The sequence below is a fragment of the Microtus oregoni genome, unplaced genomic scaffold (genome assembly GCF_018167655.1).
Source record: "Microtus oregoni isolate MIOR12 unplaced genomic scaffold, Mior012 000012F_ref0000307, whole genome shotgun sequence".
Classification (NCBI taxonomy): domain Eukaryota; kingdom Metazoa; phylum Chordata; class Mammalia; order Rodentia; family Cricetidae; genus Microtus; species Microtus oregoni.
In genome coordinates, this window is record NW_024543071.1 from 13,145,809 (window position 1) to 13,164,305 (window position 18,497).

Below are 18,497 nucleotides of genomic sequence, written 5' to 3' on the forward strand. Positions count from 1 at the left end.
AAGATATTTCAGATTTTTCATGGCTATAATAAAGGGTGGTGTTTCCCTTAATTCTTTCTCAGCTCATTTGTCATTTGTATATAGGAGGGCTACTTTTTTTTAATGGTGCTCTGATAACTGAGCACAGTTTCTTTTTTAAAAATATTTATTTATTATGCATATAATATTTTGTCTACATGTATTCCTGCAGGCCAGAAGAGAGCACCAGACCTTATTACAGATGGTTGTGAGCCACCATGTGGTTGCTGGGAATTGAACTCAGGACCTTTGGAAGAGCAGGCAATGCTCTTAACCGCTGAGCCATCTCTCCAGCCCCCATACTTTTTTTTTTAATGTTAATCTTGTATCCAGCCACTTTACTGAAGGTGTTCCTCAGCTGGAGGAGTGCTCTGGTAGAATTTTGGGGTCACTTGTGTATACTATCATATCATCTGCAAATAGCAATACTTTGACTTCTTCCTTTTCAATTTGTATCCTCTTGATCTCCTTCAGTTGACTTATTGCTCCAGCTAGAACTTTGAATACTCTATTGAATAGATACGGAGAGAATGGACAGCCCTATCTTGTTCCTGATTTTAGTGGAATTGCTTTGGGCTTCTCTCATTTAATTTGATATTGGCTGTTGGCTTCTGAAAATTGTCTTTATTATGTTTAGGTATTTTCTTTGTGTCCCTGATCCCTCCAAGACTTTCATGATGAAGGAGTTGTATTCTGTTGTCGATGCTTGTGTCTGTAGTTCCTGTTCACTTACCCAGATTTTCCAGTTCCAGAAGTTCCTCAATTTGTGAGTTATTTTTTTCTGCTTTTATTTCAGTTTTCAGGTTGAATAGTTTTCTGTCACCCATTTGCTTTTTTTCTTGGTGTTCTTTAAGGAATTTATTGGTTTCCTCCAAATTTTTGGTTGTCTTGTCCTCAATTTCTTTTTTTTTTTTTTTTTTTTTTTTTTTTTGATTTTCGAGACAGGGTTTCTCTGTAGCTTTGGAGCCTGTCCCGAAACTAGCTCTTGTAGACCAGGCTGGCCTCGAACTCCCAGAGATCCGCCTGCCTCTGCTTCCCGAGTGCTGGGATTAAAGGCGTGCGCCACCACCGCCCGGCTGTCCTCAATTTCTTTAACGGAGTTTTTATTTTCTCTCTTTAAGGACCTCTATCAATATCATAATGTTGTTTTTAAGGTCTTTTTCTTGTGGTTCAGCTGAGCTGGAATATTCAGGCCTTACTGTAGTAGGATAGCTGGAGTCTGTTGGTGCCATATTTCCCTGGATGTTGTTGATTGTATTCTTATACTGGCACTTAGGCACCTGAATTTGGGCGTTATAGATCTAGGTCCTGCTTCCTGAGATTTTCTTTGTTGATATGTGTATTGTTCCTTGGTTTCTGTTTCCTCTTTGGTTTTCTAGTCTTTGTGACAGGGATTTCTGGTAGTTGGTGTGACTTCTGATCAAGTTGGGAGCTGACTTTCTGGGGTTAGCTTGGCCTTTGTTACTGCAGGGAGTCTCTGTTGGGAAGTACCTCATGGTTGGAAGCAGGGCCTGGCCTCGGGGCTGGTGATGAGGTTGGAGGGCTGATCAGTGGAACAGAATCTAGGGAGTGGGATAGTTTAGCTGCAGAAGGGTCACTCACCTGTTCTGTGGCCTTCAAGTGAATGGTTTTTTTGGGTTTTTTTTGTTTTTTGGTTTTTCGAGACAGGGTTTCTCTGTAGCTCTGGAGCCTGTCCTGGAACTCTCTTTGTAGACCAGGCTGGCCTCGAACTCACAGAGATTCTCCTGCCTCTGCCTCCCAAGTGCTGGGATTAAAGGTGTGCGCCACCACCGCCCGGCCAAGTGAATGTTTTTAAATGTTACTATTATCTAAGAAAGGACCCCAGTGACTTTTGTTTCCATTTATTTGGTACTCTACTAAAGACTCTAAAATCAGCATTTGTTGGCTGTAGGAAGCATGCAGAGCGCAGTATACGGTCAGCCATGATATTCGAGCCAGCGCCCACAGCATAGAGTCACGGGAATTACTCATTTGAAAAGAAATGTGTCTCAGGACGTCCTGGACCAAATAGTGACAGCTGATGACGGATGTTTGGTGCATAGAGTTCAGAGTCCCACACTACCACGGGGTTGACCATTTTCAGTGAAGATCAAGGGATGCTGGGGAGGTATATAGAGATAAACTCTTGAAACTGCAATTTTTGAAAAACAACCCTAGGTAACATGTGGAGTCAGAAAAGAACTGGAAAAGAAAAAAAAAGCCAAATGTTCACACTGGAGGCATCTAAGAGTTGTGATTAGCGCATTTTCTCCCTCCCTCAAAGTTGTTTTCACAAGGGCCTAGAGAATAGACAGTCTGTCTCCAGTCATTGGTCACACTCTGTCTCCTAACAGAGCAGGTGATGTCCACCAGAGCCGCGTCAGGATAGGCACCTGACTTATTACACTCTTTCTTCCTGAGAGTCTCTCGAATGTTCCACTGTGTTTCTGAATATTGACTGCTGTGACTTCTTCATATACCAATGAAGTAAGGGACACCTAAGAGGACCGGCAGGGCCCAGATGCTCTCAGTCCCACACCCAGGCAGTATTCTCTGTTTATGTGACCATTCTCCAAAGGAGGTCACCGCTCTTAGACCACAACCAAGAAGCCTCTGATTTAATTCCATAAATTCTCTAAACTCTCTTTGATAATACATCATGGGCTGAAAACAGACATAGGATTAACTACAAGATGGATTTTTATCATCAGACATTGCGAGGTGGCAGCTGGATTCTGACTATATATGTATATTTATTTCAGCTCCCAGATGTGTGCCCAGCCCCCAAAACATTGAAGTTTACAGTTTCTGCCTCACACAGTAACTTGGGATCATCCTAATAATCCCCCATGCACTTCATTTTTAACTACACATAGCCTGTCACTTTACTGCAGGTATTTTGAAACCTGTTTCTTGGCCCTTACCTTCTTGCATGTCTCCGTGGCAGAACACCTTCCCCACCTCGCGCTGATAACACGGAGCCTCCACCCGAAATTGGTTTCCATTGCTCCATTTGTTTCGATGTCTCCTTTATCTCCAGGTTGGTCAAGCTACCTCTGGAAGACGGGTCGCTCGCCAGTGAAACAGACCTCCTGTTTCCCACCTCACTGAGCAAGAATCTCATTTACGGGCCCGTTCTGCCACTGTCGGCCATTGCCGGGCTGGTGGGCGAAGAGGCCGAGACGTTCAGGGTAATTTTCTTGCTGGCTCCAAGGTGGCAGTCTTGGAAGGGAGGTCTCATTTGATTGCGAGAACTATGCTGGTTGTTACTCGCATTTCCTAAGAAGCAAAGACTCCACGTGCCTGGGTAATCAGAAACCAGTTTGGTTGAGGGACTGGGAAGCAGCCAAGTAGCGACCCAGGGTGGGAGTTGGCAAGTAGGCTTCCTGACAGGGAGGAAGAGGCAGGGATGAAGATGCAAATGTTAAAATGTAGCTCTCACAGGTAGCACCTGGGAGCAAAGGGGAGGGGCTGCAGAAGTCTGAGGGATGAGAACAGGGATGGAGAAGTGCACCCCCAACATATTAGAAGTCAGATCTCTGAGCACAAGCAAATGCCAGAGAGAGGAACATGGTGGGGGAATTTTAAAACAGGAGAGAATTTGTCAACAGATTCACACCCATCCCCTCCCCCTTGCTTGCTTTCCACACATTTACATCAAGCTCCTTCTTGTTGGTTAGTAGACTCTCTTCCAGGCTGTGGGACCCCTGGTGACCAAGCAGGAATGATCCTGTCTGAGGAACAGACTAACAATAAAAGCAAAGAGAGACATATACATATACAGGGTGATAATTGGTACAGCGGGGTGAGGTGGCCCGGAAGGGATCGCCACACAGTCCAGCTTCTTTCTCGAGACTTGAAGCACGGGATCCATCCTGTTACAAGCAGAAGGGCTATTTCTAGAGCAGGGGACAGCGTGTCCGGAGGCCCTGGGGGGAGGCATGTCTGAGATACTGAGTGGGATGGATGAGAGCAAACATGCTAAATGCGGTTCAGAGCGACAGTCAGGAGGGACACAGAGCGAGAAAGTCACAGACAAGGCATTTGGGATGAAGACGAGAAGCACCACTACTGTGGGCCACTGATGGCCGGGGAAGCTAAGCAGAGGACAATGGCCGCCCAAGTGAAACAGTCCTACGAATGAAGGTGGGCGTTAGAAGTAACTCACAGGGAAAAACGAGATTGTCATAAAATGTCTGTGACAGGCAGACAAGAGACAAGTTCATAATATGTCCGTCCCCCCCCTTTCTGGGGGGTGGGGTTCCAGACAGAGTTTTTTTGTAGCTTTAGAGTCTGTCCTGGAACTAGCTCAGGCTGGCCTCAAACTCACAGAGATCCACCTGCCTCTGCCTCCCGAGTGCTGGGATTAAAAGCATGCACCACCACCACCACCACCACCACCACCACCACCACCACCACAACCACCAGGCTCACTTTTGTAAATGAGGAAGCATGGCTAATTCTTGTTCGGTCCTGTTTCTAGCCTTGGAAAATGCGCCACCCCTCTCAGCCACAAGAGGGCAGCAAAATAAAAAAACAAGACATTCAGTCAGACTTTTGGTGCCTAGAGCCCCTCCTCCCTCCCTCCCTCTCTCCCCCCTCCCCCTCTCCCACTTTCAGTAAATGTGTATAGTCCTAATATTTCACACTTGGCACTAAATTATGGGTCCAGCATAAAACATTTAAAGTACAGGAAACTGTCCTTTGCCTTTGGAAGAAGCTATGAAACACCTCTTTAAATGCCTAGTGCCCATGGACGTGGCATAGTGGGTAAAGCTCAAATGTGAGTCCCGGGGTGGGGGCAGCTGTGTGCACCTGTCGATCCAGGGTAGGGGGGCAACCGTGTGCACCTGTCAATCCAGGGTAGGGGTGCAGCCGTGTGCACCTGTCAATCCAGGGTAGGGGTGCAGCCGTGTGCACCTGTCGATCCAGGGTAGGGGGGCAACCGTGTGCACCTGTCAATCCAGGGTAGGAGGGCAGCCGTGTGCACCTGTCAGTCCAGGGTAGGGGTGCAGCTGTGTACACCTGTCAGCCCAGCACAGGTTTGCAGTCATCTGCACCTGTCAATCCAGGGGAGGGGGGCAGCTGTGTGCACCTGTCAATCCAGGGGAGGGGGGCAGCTGTGTACACCTGTATCAGACAAGCATCGGGGTGCAACCATGTGCACCTGTCAGTGCAGCATAGGGGGCCTCATCAGTAGCTCTGGCTTCAGGGAAAATCCAGGAAGGTGAAGGAAAATAAGACACCCTCTGTTGCCCTCTAGCCTCTGAGAGTACACACCTGCACCTTCACACACGTGCAATGGACACATGCACACACACAGAGAAGGAAAAATCTGAGTGGCTGACATGGAGCTGCTGTGTTAAACAAGGTTAATAAACAAAGTAAGCAGCTTCGTTTCCTGGGGGCTTCTGTGCTGTGCGTTCTCGCCATTTTCTGAAAGTAGACATTTAATGCCGCGGTGTTAAAACTCTACATATACAGACGGCACATTCCACAGAGTTAAACTCGGAATCTAACCTCCCAGTAGCTTGCCTTTCATCTTCTATACACACATACGGTGAGGAAAATAGATGCAGCATTGATTAGTGGCTGTCCAGTGAGTGGAAGCACAGGAAATGCTTCAATTCCCTTCCTTCCTTTGAATGTCATTTCTTTGTTTTCTTAAATATTTTGAATTTTTAATTGAAGCACAATTAATAAAAACTCAGGGAGAGAAATTGGGGTTCAACCTGAAGACCATAAAAATCAAAGCAGCTAGACACTGGCTCTTACTCTACCTCAGTGAGAAATAGCAATCCTGCCTCCAGAAATCTCAGAATGAGACTGTGTCTGAGAGCTGTTTTCTCCCATTTTCTAATCCCCTCTAGTCCTGGAATTAAAGGCTTGCACCACCCTATTTCTATGGCAATTAGAGTGAATACTGGGACTGAAGGTGTGTGTCACCACTGCCTGGCTGTAAGGCTCACAGTGTGGCTTGTTTTACTCTCCTGATCCCCAGGCAAACTTTATTTATTAAAATACAATTGAAATGCCACTATATTTCCCCTTTTGTCTAAAATTAATAGGCTATTAATTTTATATAAGAAAAACTATATACACAAGTACAATATATATAACTATGTACAATATATACAGGCAATAAATACATCAACAATGTCTCATCCATTTGCATTTGAGAAATTCAGAGAAAATATTCCATATCTATTCTATCTTAGTGAGTCCAAAGTCTTGTACCTAATTTACTTTCTATCAAAACTTGCATTACCATCCAAAACCATCTTTTGACATCTCTCAACCTTATATACTTTACAATTCTTTAGTGAATTTCTTTTCTCAGTTTCATAAACAAAGGAGATGATAACAATAACAATCTAGTCTTTAACTTCCTCAGAGACCCGAGAAGGAAATAATATTAACTGAGTAAGCAGGAAGGGCAAGCAAGCAGCTTCTAAAAAACCGTGAGTAATGACAGAAACAGCTGCTTGCCTGGACAGTGACCCAAAGTTTATCTGTAATGATGGGGCATCCATCTTTGGCCTAGCATATCCAACAGGCTTTTCTGTGAAGCAGGATATTTTGTGTTCTGTTTGTATAATTAGGACAGCCTTGGCAGCAGTCAAGGTAGGGGCGTTTTCTTGCTCAGTGACTTACTTTTGCTACAAAGAAAGTAAACACCATGTGTAGTTTCTTCAATGTGCATTTTCTTCTTTGAAGTAGATTGGTGCTGCCAGAAGTAGACATGTCTTATTGTCATAAAAAAGAAAACCTATGTTATTAAAACATCTTAAATGCCGTATTCTGTAGATCTCTGAAGTGTTTGAAGATGACTTGTCTATCTAAAATATATCTTTGTTTGACCTTGAAAACATACCTAATGTGACTACAAATTCAATTATACTAGGTGAGTAACTACTAACCTGCATTTCTTTATTATCTTAAACAGTTGGTGATAATAATTTTCAAGGACTAGAAATTGCTTTACATTGTTAAATGAGTTATATAGGTATAACACCTTGAACAAGAGTAGAAATGTATGTACAGTGTGTTTCAACTAAATTAATCTCAAATTTGTATCAATATACAAAATCTGTACAATATGCAAAAGTCCAATCCAATGTAAATCATTTAAAACTAGTAGTTGCCTTTTAAAAGTAGATTCAATAATCTGCCTTTTATCCTATCATTTCTATATCCCCCCTTTTTTCTTTCTTTTTTTTTTTTATTTTCTCAAGACAGGGTTTCTCAATAGCTATGGAGACAGTCCTGGAACTTGCTCTGTAGACCAGGCTGGCCTCCAACTCACAGAGATCCACCTGCCTCTGCCTCCCAAGTGCTGGGAGGTGTGCACCATCACTTCCTGGCCTTTTTTTCTTTTCAAAACAGGATCATATCAATATCCTCCTTTTTTTATTTTCAGAGTAGACTCAGTTATCTACCTTTTTATCCTGTCATATCTATATCCCCCTTTTTTCTTTTCAAAATAAGAACCTTGAATCTAATTTCCTTTGTTTAGCTTTTTTCCTGACCATTATCCATAACAACTTATAACCAACACACTAAACAAAAACAAACATCCATAATCCATTTTCTGTGAATGTGGACTTGGTTTTCTAGGCTATTTCCTGCTGTTTGGGGTGCAGATAATCTTATGGGGATCCAAAGAAAATTTAGGATTATGTTCAAATCCTTACTGGAGTATTCTGTGAGGCCTGATCATCTCAGCCAGCGTCTTGAGGCTGTTCTGGATGTAGAACTCAGAGGAAACTGCAACAGAGGTGCTCTGAAACATTGGATCATCTGTTCCCATTGGAGATTTTTCAGGGGGTCTTCCTCAATCAAACCTTGCTTTTCTTAACCAAGAATGAATACACAGACTCTCACTTCTTGTGGAAACAAAAGCAAAACCTCTTCCCTAAAGTAACGTATCTTTTGACTTATGACTTATCATCTTTTGACTTCTGTCATGTTTTGTCTGTATATATGTCTGTACCATGTGCATGCCTAGTGCTCAAGGAGGCCAAAAGAGGGCACCAAATCCCCTGGAACTGGAGTTACAGACAGTTGTGAGCTGCCACGTGTGTGCTGGAAACTGAACCCAGGTCCTCTGGAAGAGAAGCCAGTGAGTGCTCTTAAGTGCTGAGCCATCTCTCCAGCTCCAAAGTTGTCATTTCTTGTGACCTGGGTACTAATAGCAAAGTAATCAGTGATGACCTGATCTACGTAAGTGTCTCAAAAATTGGCAAGCCGGGGATTTTTACAAGATTACAGACATTAAGTAATCCCATTTTCTTTTTTGTAGCTATCTCTGGGATGGCACATCATAGGCCTTTAAATAGGCCTGATACACATTGTGCAAGTTATTCTGGGCGTTAGAAACTTATCCAATTGTGTGTGGGGAAAATCAAAAGCAGACGTTACTTGGGCAGAAAGCAGATTCAGCATAATGAATTAAAGCTCAAGGGTTCGCTTTCTTTGTTCCATCTAGCCCCCCCCCCCCTTTTTTGGGGGGAACAGAATTCAGTAAATAAGAATCTCTTTGAAGCTGGGCAGTGGTGGCACATGCCTTTAAAGCCAGCACTTGGGAGGGGAGGCAGAGACAGGCGGATCCCTGTGAGTTCAAGGCCAGCCTGGTTGACAAGAACTAGTTCCAGGACAGGCTTCATAGCTACAGCGAAACCCTGTCTCGGGAGAGGAAAAAAAAAAAAACATAAATGTTCTTCAACGTATTTGTGGGGTATTTTTTCCCCCAACTAGTGATGCAGTACAAAGTTGGACTCTGGTTTCCCATTTTGGTCCTAAAAAGGTCAGAATGTCAGGAGTGTGGACCCAGAGGACTGGAAAAGGAGGCTGATTGGTCAATGTTTTTAGACATAATTACCACACAGCTGTTTCTTTGGAGATGCAGGACCAAGAATCATGACATCTTCTCATACATTCCATGTGCCCCCACCTTAAATAAACAACTACATTATTAAAGAAAATAATACACAATCAAACCTACCAAAAAAATGAAAAAGGAAAAAAAACATGTCTAATTATAGATTAATTTTCTATAGCTGGAAAATTCCCAGGCCTTAATCCTCACCTCCATTTCATACACAGATCCCCTGGTATTAGGGGAGCCGGACTGGTGGCATTTATTTTGGAGAGTTTGGAGATTATTTTTTTTTTTAAGATTTTACAAGCTGGACACTGGTGTACTTTGTCAGCATTGGGGAGACAGAAGCAGATGGATCAAAGTTCCAGGCTAGCCTGGGTTACACAGTGAGATCCTATCAATAAATAAATAAATAAATAAATAAATAAATAAATAAATAAATCGTTACCTACACTTAGCTGTGCCAAACTAGAGTCTTTCCTGTGATTAGTCTGTCAGAAGTCATCAGAGCCATCTGAGAGGGTTGAAGTACCCTGCTTCAGTGAATGTCACTCAGTCAGATCCCACAGAAAAGCCATTTATTGGTGACAGTCTACTCCCTTTGGGGTGGCAAGTGGTGCCTTTTTTAAAAGCAGGGTCGGGAGGTGGGCAAGCGATAATTATTCCGGCTTTTATTTCCTAACTGTTCAAGTCTGTGAAGACGTGAACTAGATCAATCATGCAATTAAAGCCACCTCCCCCTGTAAAATATCATCGCGATACATCTGACCACTGCCTTGGTGGTATTTCAAGGTCCTTTTCTGTCCACTCCTCACTCGGCCAGGGGAGCTGTATCAACACTGCTCCCTGTAACCCACGTGCCTGGCTCAGCCTCAATCACTCTCTGATTCGGCTGCTCACTGATTCTTCTCTACATGACGGTCCCGTTGAGAAGAAACTAGACTGGATGCGCTGACTGCCCATGACCGATGGCTGGCGTGCATATGTTGGAAGATGTAACATCAACAATCTAAGTCAGTTGCAAATCTGGTGGGACTGCTGCTGTCACTGCCTTGAATCTACAAATATTTCATCAATTAAAAGAGCAATGTGTTGTCTATTATGAAACAATTGGGTATTTATTAGGAAGGTGACTAGCACAGCAAGGAGCTCATAATGGACACCTGCGGAGCATATGGTACCAGTACTTCCCAACTCTAGCTCCTGCCCCCGCTTGACTCCATCGTGTGTCTCAGCACATTCTCCACGTTCAGCTTTGCAACTTCTTTTTTATTGTGCTTCCCCTCACTGGTCAGTAACTTCTGTAAGGGAAGGGAGTTTTCTCTGTCACCCACTACAGCCCATGGATGCTTGGAGCACTGTCTGGAAAGGGCCAAACACTCCATGGAAGCTGGTTAGATGAATGAACGCCTGCATAAGTAGGGCATAAAACACGGAGCTCTTTCTTGATCTTGGCTTGGTTTGCTTTGGTTTTCCGAGACAGGCCTTCTTTGTGCAGTCCTGGCTGTCCTGGAACTTACTCTGTAGACCAGGCTGGCCTCAGTCAAACTCAGAGATCCGCCTGCCTCTGCTTTGCTGGCAGACACCACTGTGTAAAAAGAGAACTCTTAAAGAATCTAAGCATGCTAGGAATTTGGCCTCTACCTTGTTAACAAAGTTTATGTCAGTGGGTACAAGGATGCCAGAAGAAAAATAAGTGACAATTCTTAGTTGTGTAGAGCTACAGGAAGCTCAACACACACAGAGAGATACACACACATGCATTTGCAGTTGTGCACATAAGTGTATGTGCGCGCGCACACACACACGCATGCGCGCGCGCGCGCACACACACACACACACTAGTACATTTCAATAGTTAAATAGAAAGGAGTTGGGTAGGGATGTGGTTCAGTGGTAGAATAATGCTCGCTTAGCATGGAAGAGGCCCCAGCACTGCCAAAAAAGAAAGAGAAAGAGAGGATGATAGAAAGAAAGAAACAAAGAAAAAGAAAGAAAAAAGGAGAAAAAAGAAAGAAAGAGAAAAATAAAGGAAGAAAGAAAGAAAGGAAAGAGGGAGGGAGGGGAGACATGGGGGAAAGAGGGAGAGAAAGAGAGGGAACGATGGAGAGAGGGAGAGAAAAAGGGAGAGAGATGGAGAGAGGGGAAGAAGAGGAGAGATGGAGATAGAAAGAGGAAAGGCGGAAGAGGGGGAAAGGGGAGAAGGAAAGATGGAGGCCATATTCTAATATCCTCCATTTACAATCTGGCACTGTTCAAGGCTTACTAAGAGGAGGCCTTGGAGTCTAGCGCTGCTGACAGGGACAGCCTCTCCTTGCTGTGCAGAGTGCTGAAGGCTGGGGGGGGGGCAGTTAATATCACCATCTAAGGCACGCCTGAACATATTATGGCCTCTCTTTGTGACCCAAATCTAAGAATAGCTTTTACACCTTTGAGGGTTATGAAAAAGAAAGCAAGGACACATGACTCAATCTGTGGGGTCCACGAACCCTGAGATATCCACTCCCGAGTCTTTTATAGAGGAAAACAACCCAACTTGCTTTCAACTTGGTCCAACTCCTGCTTACATCTGCTGACTGTGCATTTCCTTTCCTGCGGAATCAAGGCACATGGAATGACCACACACGGAGTCAGGCCAAAGGTCATCTCATTGCCTTTGAGAGCCAGTCAAGTGGAGGCCCCAAGATGACCTCTGACATTAGTGACCCTTGCAAGACCAGAAGACAGGGCACTATGACAGTTCTTCCTGAAAAGGGAGTGTTTGTAGCCAACCAAGGACTGGAGCCAAAGGTGGCCACTAAGAAACAGTCAATAGGGTGTTAACCAAAACTTCATCAGAGTCTGCGAAGAGAGAGCTCTGAGTGTAGCAGGATGGCCTTAGGTGTTGGTCAAGTCACATATGCAGAGAAAACTGGAGAGAGGAGAAGTGACTCCGGTGGTGAGGAGGAAAGGCCAACACGTTCCCTCTGGCCACTCCGGTGTCTGGCGACAGTGGCGGTGCTGGCTGTCTCTGTGGACCTTGGCCACGGCTGCTGTCTTAACACGTGAATGCTCTTCCCTCCCACAGCCGAAAGATGATATCTACCCTCTGCTCCACCCGACCATGCATTGCTGGACTCCGTCGAGTGACCTGTACGTTGGGTGTGAAGAGGGTCATTTTCTGACAATTAACGCAGAGACTCTGAAGGTGACTGTGCTCCAGAAGGTGGAGGAGATATCACTGCTGGGTAAGAAACAGCTCTGCCCACAGTACTGAAGCACAGCTGTGGAGTCGGCCTCGCATACTGGGTGTGGAGTCTTTCTCTGTCCTGCCAGCAGCTCCCAAATAATGACACAGAGATTGCTTATTAATTATGAAAACTCAGCCTATAGCTTAGGCTTGTTCCTAACTAGCTCTTATAACTTAAATTAACCCATTTATATTAATCTACATCCTATCATGTGGCATCTCCTCTTTTCCATCTTGTACCTCCCGTTTCCTCTCCATGTCTCCAAGCTTTTCCTGTATGCTTAGATTCCTCTTCCTATTTCCTCTCTCTCCCTGGAAGTCCCGCCTATACTATTGGCCATTCAGATCTTTACTAAACCAGTCACAGCAATATTACCTGCACACAAGGTAAAAATATCCCACAACAGTTTTGATCCCTCATTTTCCCTTCTTAGAGACATCCTGAGGCCTCCTCAGTTTGACCCTCTATTACCAAATCCTGTGTGTGCTCCTGTGCCTAACCACTGCTTACTGAGTGTTAACAGGCCCTTAGTGTTTCGATGCTGTTTTTATATGTGTGTATCATGAAATTCTCAGCACACCATAAAGAGATACATCTACTCCACAACACACAAGGTTTAAAAAAAACTTCCTCATCTTCATGGGCCCGTAAGATGTCTCAGCAAGTTAAGGGACTTGCCACCAAGCCTGCCAATTGGGTTTGATCCCCAGAATACCCATATACAAATTATGGCACACGTACCCTCCCTCCCACCACACACATGTAAGCTCAAAGCCAAAAAAGTCACATTCATATGAGCTGTGGGGCTGACACCTAAATCCAGGGAGTAAAGTCTCAGACTCCCCAGTTCTGTTTGGTCAGCTAATCATGTCCTTTTCTGCCTCCCATTCCTTTCAACCCCCCTTCCCGTGGCAGCTGTCTTTTTAAATCCGCCATCCTGCAGATTAAAACCCTTTTCGTGTGGTTTGTTATCTCATGGACCATGCTATCAGCTCTCCCTTACATCAAATATCCATCCATTCTTGGTTCCATTAGCGGTGGCCAGTATAGCGCCTGGACCACAAGAATCCACCCCCACCCAAGCAGGGCTCTGGGAGGGAACCTCTCTGGGGCCAGCTACTCAAACATGCACCGTGCACTCTCTCATCCAGCTCATCTTTTCACACCTTGATTTTCTGACATTAATCTACATCCAGCCCAAAGCAAACAGCTGGTTACCATCAAATTGCTCATATGGAAGACCTACGTTTAACACCCAACTCAGAGTCGATGCTGCCCTGATGTCCCACCTGTTCCTAGAAGCCACATTAAATTCGTTTTCCACTGGTCTCGGGATGAGTTTCACTGCCCAGTGTTTTTTCCTGGCTTTTCACAGATCTGCCTCCTCATTCTTTTGTCGTTTCTCCTCCCCGTCTTACTCAGTGTCTGTTTCTCCTCCCTGTCTTACCCAATGTCTGTTTCTTCTCTCCATCTTACCCAAGGTCTGTGTCTCCTCTCCGTATTACCCAGTGTCTGGCTCAGGTATCTCTCCCTCTTGCAGATTTCCTACAACTTCAGTATCTTTCACGGACTCCCTCTCCCAACCCCTGACTCACACTTCCTTGGCAAAGCTTTCCTACATGCCCCTCCTCACTGTGACTGTCCCTGCAGCCCTGTTCCTCTCTACAGAGGATCTACCTGGACTCTCTAAGAGCAAACCTCTGTCGGCTCCATCCATCTTCAGGTCCTTCCACTTAAAAGTGTTCAGACTTCCCACCATTCCTGTGCTCTTTTGCTGCCGTTTGTAGTTACCTTTGTTAGAGATGTCATTGCTCTCTTGCCTCTCACTTCCTGTGGACCCTGCCCTAGCCCCACCCCAACCTTCTGGCCCATTAGATGCTCACACTGGAGTACCATGGACAATACAACTCACTTAGAGCCTCACCCTGGGCTATCACAGTGGCCCCAAGCCTCCCTTCCCTCTTGGCCATCAGCTGGCTGAGGTCACTGAGGGGCTTGTGACACCTTTTAATCCTTCTGCAAGCACTTGTAGAATGAATTATAAAGCAACGCTCCTCACTCTGAATACCTGTCACATTTTTAATGTGTTTTATACACTCAGGCTTAATCCCGTTGTCTTAAACATTGTCCACAACTCCTTTTCTGTATACTCTTTTTCTTGTGTGTTATAAATGCTTTCAAATATGTGCTTATCAACTGGATGTGGTGACTAAAGAGACTGTAACCCCTGCACTCAGGAGGCTGAGGCAGGTGGATTACGCGTTTGAAACCAGCCCAGAGGTGACCGTCATACAGAAGCGTAATTTCATTCTCCAAGAATCTGATCGTGGGAGGTTTTCCTAACTCTAGCTTTATTCTGTTGTCCAATAATAGCTTCTTCCCTGAACCAGGTCCTCCGTTGTAATTGTGGACCAGGCTCTAGATCAGCTTTACCCAGCTCTGTCGGCTTGTTAGGGATAATTCTCTCTCAAACTTAACAGGAGTTCAGCATTCATGAAAGGTGAATGCACGCCGTATGAGACTATTGCTTCACTGAATCTCCTTAAATCTGACATTAGCACAGGGGTCCGTTCAGCTCTTACTCTGCCATTTGGCAATTTTTGTGTGGTTACTGGATATATTAAGGTTGGTTGTCTGAAAATCTTAAGCTGTTCCTCTCAGGTGTTTTGTTTGTTTGGTTAGTTGGGTTTTTTGTTTTGGTTTGGTTTGGTTTGGTTTGGTTTGGTTTTAGTTTTTCAAGACAGGGTTTCCCTGTGTAACAGTCCTAGCTGTCCTGGAACTAGCTCTTGTAGACCAGGCTGGCCTCAAACTCACAGGGATTCATCTGCCTCTGCCTCCCGAGTGCTGGGATTAAAGGTGTGCGCCACCACACCTTTAATAAATCTTTTTTCTTTATTTTTAAATTTATGTGAATTGGTGTTTTGCCTGAATGCCTTAAATGTGAAGGTATCAGATCTTAGAGTTACAGACAGTTGCAAGCTGCCATGTGGGTGCTGGGAATTGAACCCGGATCCTCTGGATGAGTAGCCAGTGTTCTTAACCACTGAGCTGTCTCTCCAGTCCCCATCCTCTCAGCTCTTATAATGAAAGGCTGAAATTGGTTCTCCATTAAATTCCTCTGTCTGGATTTGAATATTTTTGTGATCTGTTTTATTAAGTTTTTCTAAGGCCTGTATCTTAGCACTCAGATTAACCACTTTTTTTTTAGTGATAAAACAAAAATGATAAAGCCGATAATGTTTATAAGTGACATTCCATAAATTCCATCTAAATTAGACATCCTCTCATTTAATCGTTCTATTTGCCAACTGTCCAGCATATGATCATCCTGCCAATGTAATGATGTTTTCCATTTTTTTAATGTGGGAAAGAACTCTCTCTTTAAGAATTCCGATGATCTTACCAAATCTGCAGACGATGTTGGTGAAGATATGAGGCTTATTGCTGCTGCGTAGAACAGTATAGGCCTCACTGAATTTCAAGGCAGCTACCTAGTTTGGCAGCAGCCCGAGAAGGGGGTTCAGAGAGTTCACCAGGAGAGAAACAAGAAAAACCTAGCCAGTAGGGTAGTGACTCTAGGCACTTGTAGCTCCGGCCTATACCAGTGTCTGTAAAGCCATAGGCAAACAACTTTCTCGTAAATTTGAACCCCAAATGTCGGGCACCAAATGTAGCAAGACAATTATGGGTTAAGAGCCGCATCCATTGGCTCTTACCTCTACCTCAGACCAAAGATAAACCATCCTGCCTCCACAAATCCTCAGACTGAGACTGAGTGTGAGATCTGTCTCTTCTCATCTTATATTCCTCTCTAGTACTAGGATTAAAGGCGTGTACCATCACCACCCAGCCTCTATGGCTAACTAGTGTGGCTGCTGGGATTAAAGGTGTGTGCAAGCACTGTCTGGATTGTAGGGCTGACTGGTTCAGCTGCTTTGCACTGATCTTCAGGCAGGCTTTATTTATTAAAACACAAATAACATACCACTATATAAACTGAAACATGGTTTTGTTATTTCCTCTGCAAAGACAATATTTTATTAATTAATTTATTAATATTTTATTAATAAAAGTTCTTGCAGAACTTTTCTCCCTAATGTGTTTTATTTATTGATATAAATGTACATGCCATAAAATGCACAAATCTTAAGCACACAGTCCAATAATAAAATAGTTTTGATTTCATGGGACTTTGCCAATCTCTGGCAACACTTTTCTGAAAACAGAAATCTATTTACTATGTAGTTCTTTAATGCAAGTCCACAAGTCGGTAGTCTAGAACTCCAACACAATTTGTTTGACTTCTACAGTTAATCATTCCCATACAGCTCTTACTGTTCATTGTTACTTCTCTCTTAATTATGATGTCTAATTTCTTTTTTGTCTTTTCCCCAAAGATGGAGGCCCACTTATCAGTCCGCTCACACTGGTGTACCAGAAGGACGGCGTGCTCACTTCTGGAATTGTAATGTATTCTATTTCTCAGACTTCTTCGATGTCATGAAAACGCAGAGTTCCCCTTGCTGCCGCTTGTGTTTCTAAGTCATATTTTGGCACGTTGGGTTCTTCCAGATTAGCAATTACAATTGTTTCCTTGTTGAATTTTATGATAAAAACATTACCAGCAAAACTTTCCATCACATGCAAAAAGAGAAGACAGGTAATGAACGATCATATCTCTGCTGCTGCAAATAAATCAAAGAGGGCTTTAAAAATCTGCTGCTCTTCCTCCCACCCAGGGGAAAGAAACACCCAATTCTCTTCAGCCCAGATGGTGCCTGATTCTGCAATAATGAATTGGGTTGTCAGATATGAGCTTAGGTCTCTTGCCTGTTAGAGATGCTAATGAGATTCAGAATACTAATCTCCATTTGCCTGAGCAGATGGAGTTAGCCACAGTTTGTGCCAGGCACCATACAAAGTGTACTATTAATTCTCAGAACTTCATCTGGTAGGAATTTGACATGCTCCTTGTGCAAGTGCAAGTACCACGTCTTTTAGCGGTGACCCGGAAGTAAACCTGGGGCATGAGCCCAAGGCCTATGCTTTTATCTACTAGGACACACAGTCCCAGGAAGTTTTAAATGTGGGCAGATCATGTGTGTCCATGTAGCTGTAATCGGGGTCATCAATGTCAAGGTTGGTGACAGCATTACCTTGGAATCTCAGGAGGTCTAGTTGACGTTGTTAGCTTTGTCTTTATCTCTGTCACGGTCACCTTGAGACCAGTGAGGCAAAGACAGTAGGGTGAATGATTTGGTTCCACCAAGCAGAAGCCGCCATGAGCGTCTTCTATGCTTAAACTCCATTTACGCCTTTCTTCCTGAAGTTGTCAAAGACAACTGCCTCCCGTTTTGTGCGTGTTTAGTCTGCATTTGCAGCCTCTGAGATTCTTATCTTCTTCAAGGCCACTATCTTTCTCTGCCAGAGCTGAAGAATGAAAATGAGCCTGGGGAAAGCAGCTTGCTCATCTCCCCACCACCCAAGCCACAGTCTGCGTTAGTTACAATGAGGTTCAGTCCAGAAAGTGTTGGCTGCCTTCTCCCCAAGCCTCTTAACTATTGTAGAAGGAGCTCGCATGCCTATTGAAATCATTCCGTTAAGTTTATAGTCAGCAACTGGCTGACCAGCCATCCTCGGTGAATGCCTGCCATGTTCTAGCACCGTATGGGGGGACAGGAGAAGACCTAAAGTAAATAAAAGACACACTCCCACCTTTGGGTCGCAGAGGTACTTAAAAAAATGTACATAGTAATGACTCAAAACTCACTTAGGACGAATGCTCTTTGAAATGCGGAGAATTAACACGCAAGCCATATAAACTCTGTCTCTTGCTATCTGCATAGTCAAGGACACGGTTAAAAGTAGTCTGAATTGAAGGTGACAATACATTCTAGATGGAAACACAAATGGTCTCTCAAACAGGGAACGGCAATATCGTCCCTGAGCCTTGGTTTGTCTGATGGCAAAAATGCCTTGGCAAGGACTGACTTGTGTCTGTCTCCTGTGTCTGGTCTATAGGACGGCATGATATACTCATTCATCGTCAAAGATTCCAAGTACCAGGTGAAAAATTTTGTTGAGGTTGATGCGCCAGTGGCAAATTTGGTGTTTTCCCCTAGTTACAAGATGTTGCTGATTCAAACGGACAAGGTACATCATTAGACAGTTACTCTCGACCCTGACAATGTGTGAGGGGAATAAAGGATGGGGCGCATTGTGTAATGAGTCTCCTCACATCAGAACTCTAGTGCAGATGGGAAATACTCGATGAACAAAGACCAGAATAAAAACCACGTTTGGCCGAGCAGTCAGTGGTGGTGCATGCCTTCAGTCCCAGCACTAAAGAGGCAGAGGTAGGGGGATCT

General features: G+C 44.2%; 1 protein-coding gene across 1 annotated transcript in view; it reads left to right on the forward strand.

Annotated features, from left to right (window-relative positions):
• Positions 1 to 18,497, forward strand: part of Cfap43 (cilia and flagella associated protein 43) — an 85,486-nt gene that overhangs the window by 14,213 nt on the left and 52,776 nt on the right. Inside the window, exons 5-8 of the mRNA XM_041661891.1 lie at positions 3,059 to 3,209; positions 11,967 to 12,126; positions 16,527 to 16,594; positions 18,151 to 18,282. Coding sequence (XP_041517825.1) covers positions 3,059 to 3,209; positions 11,967 to 12,126; positions 16,527 to 16,594; positions 18,151 to 18,282 — 511 coding nt within the window. The remainder of the gene's footprint in view (positions 1 to 3,058; positions 3,210 to 11,966; positions 12,127 to 16,526; positions 16,595 to 18,150; positions 18,283 to 18,497) is intronic.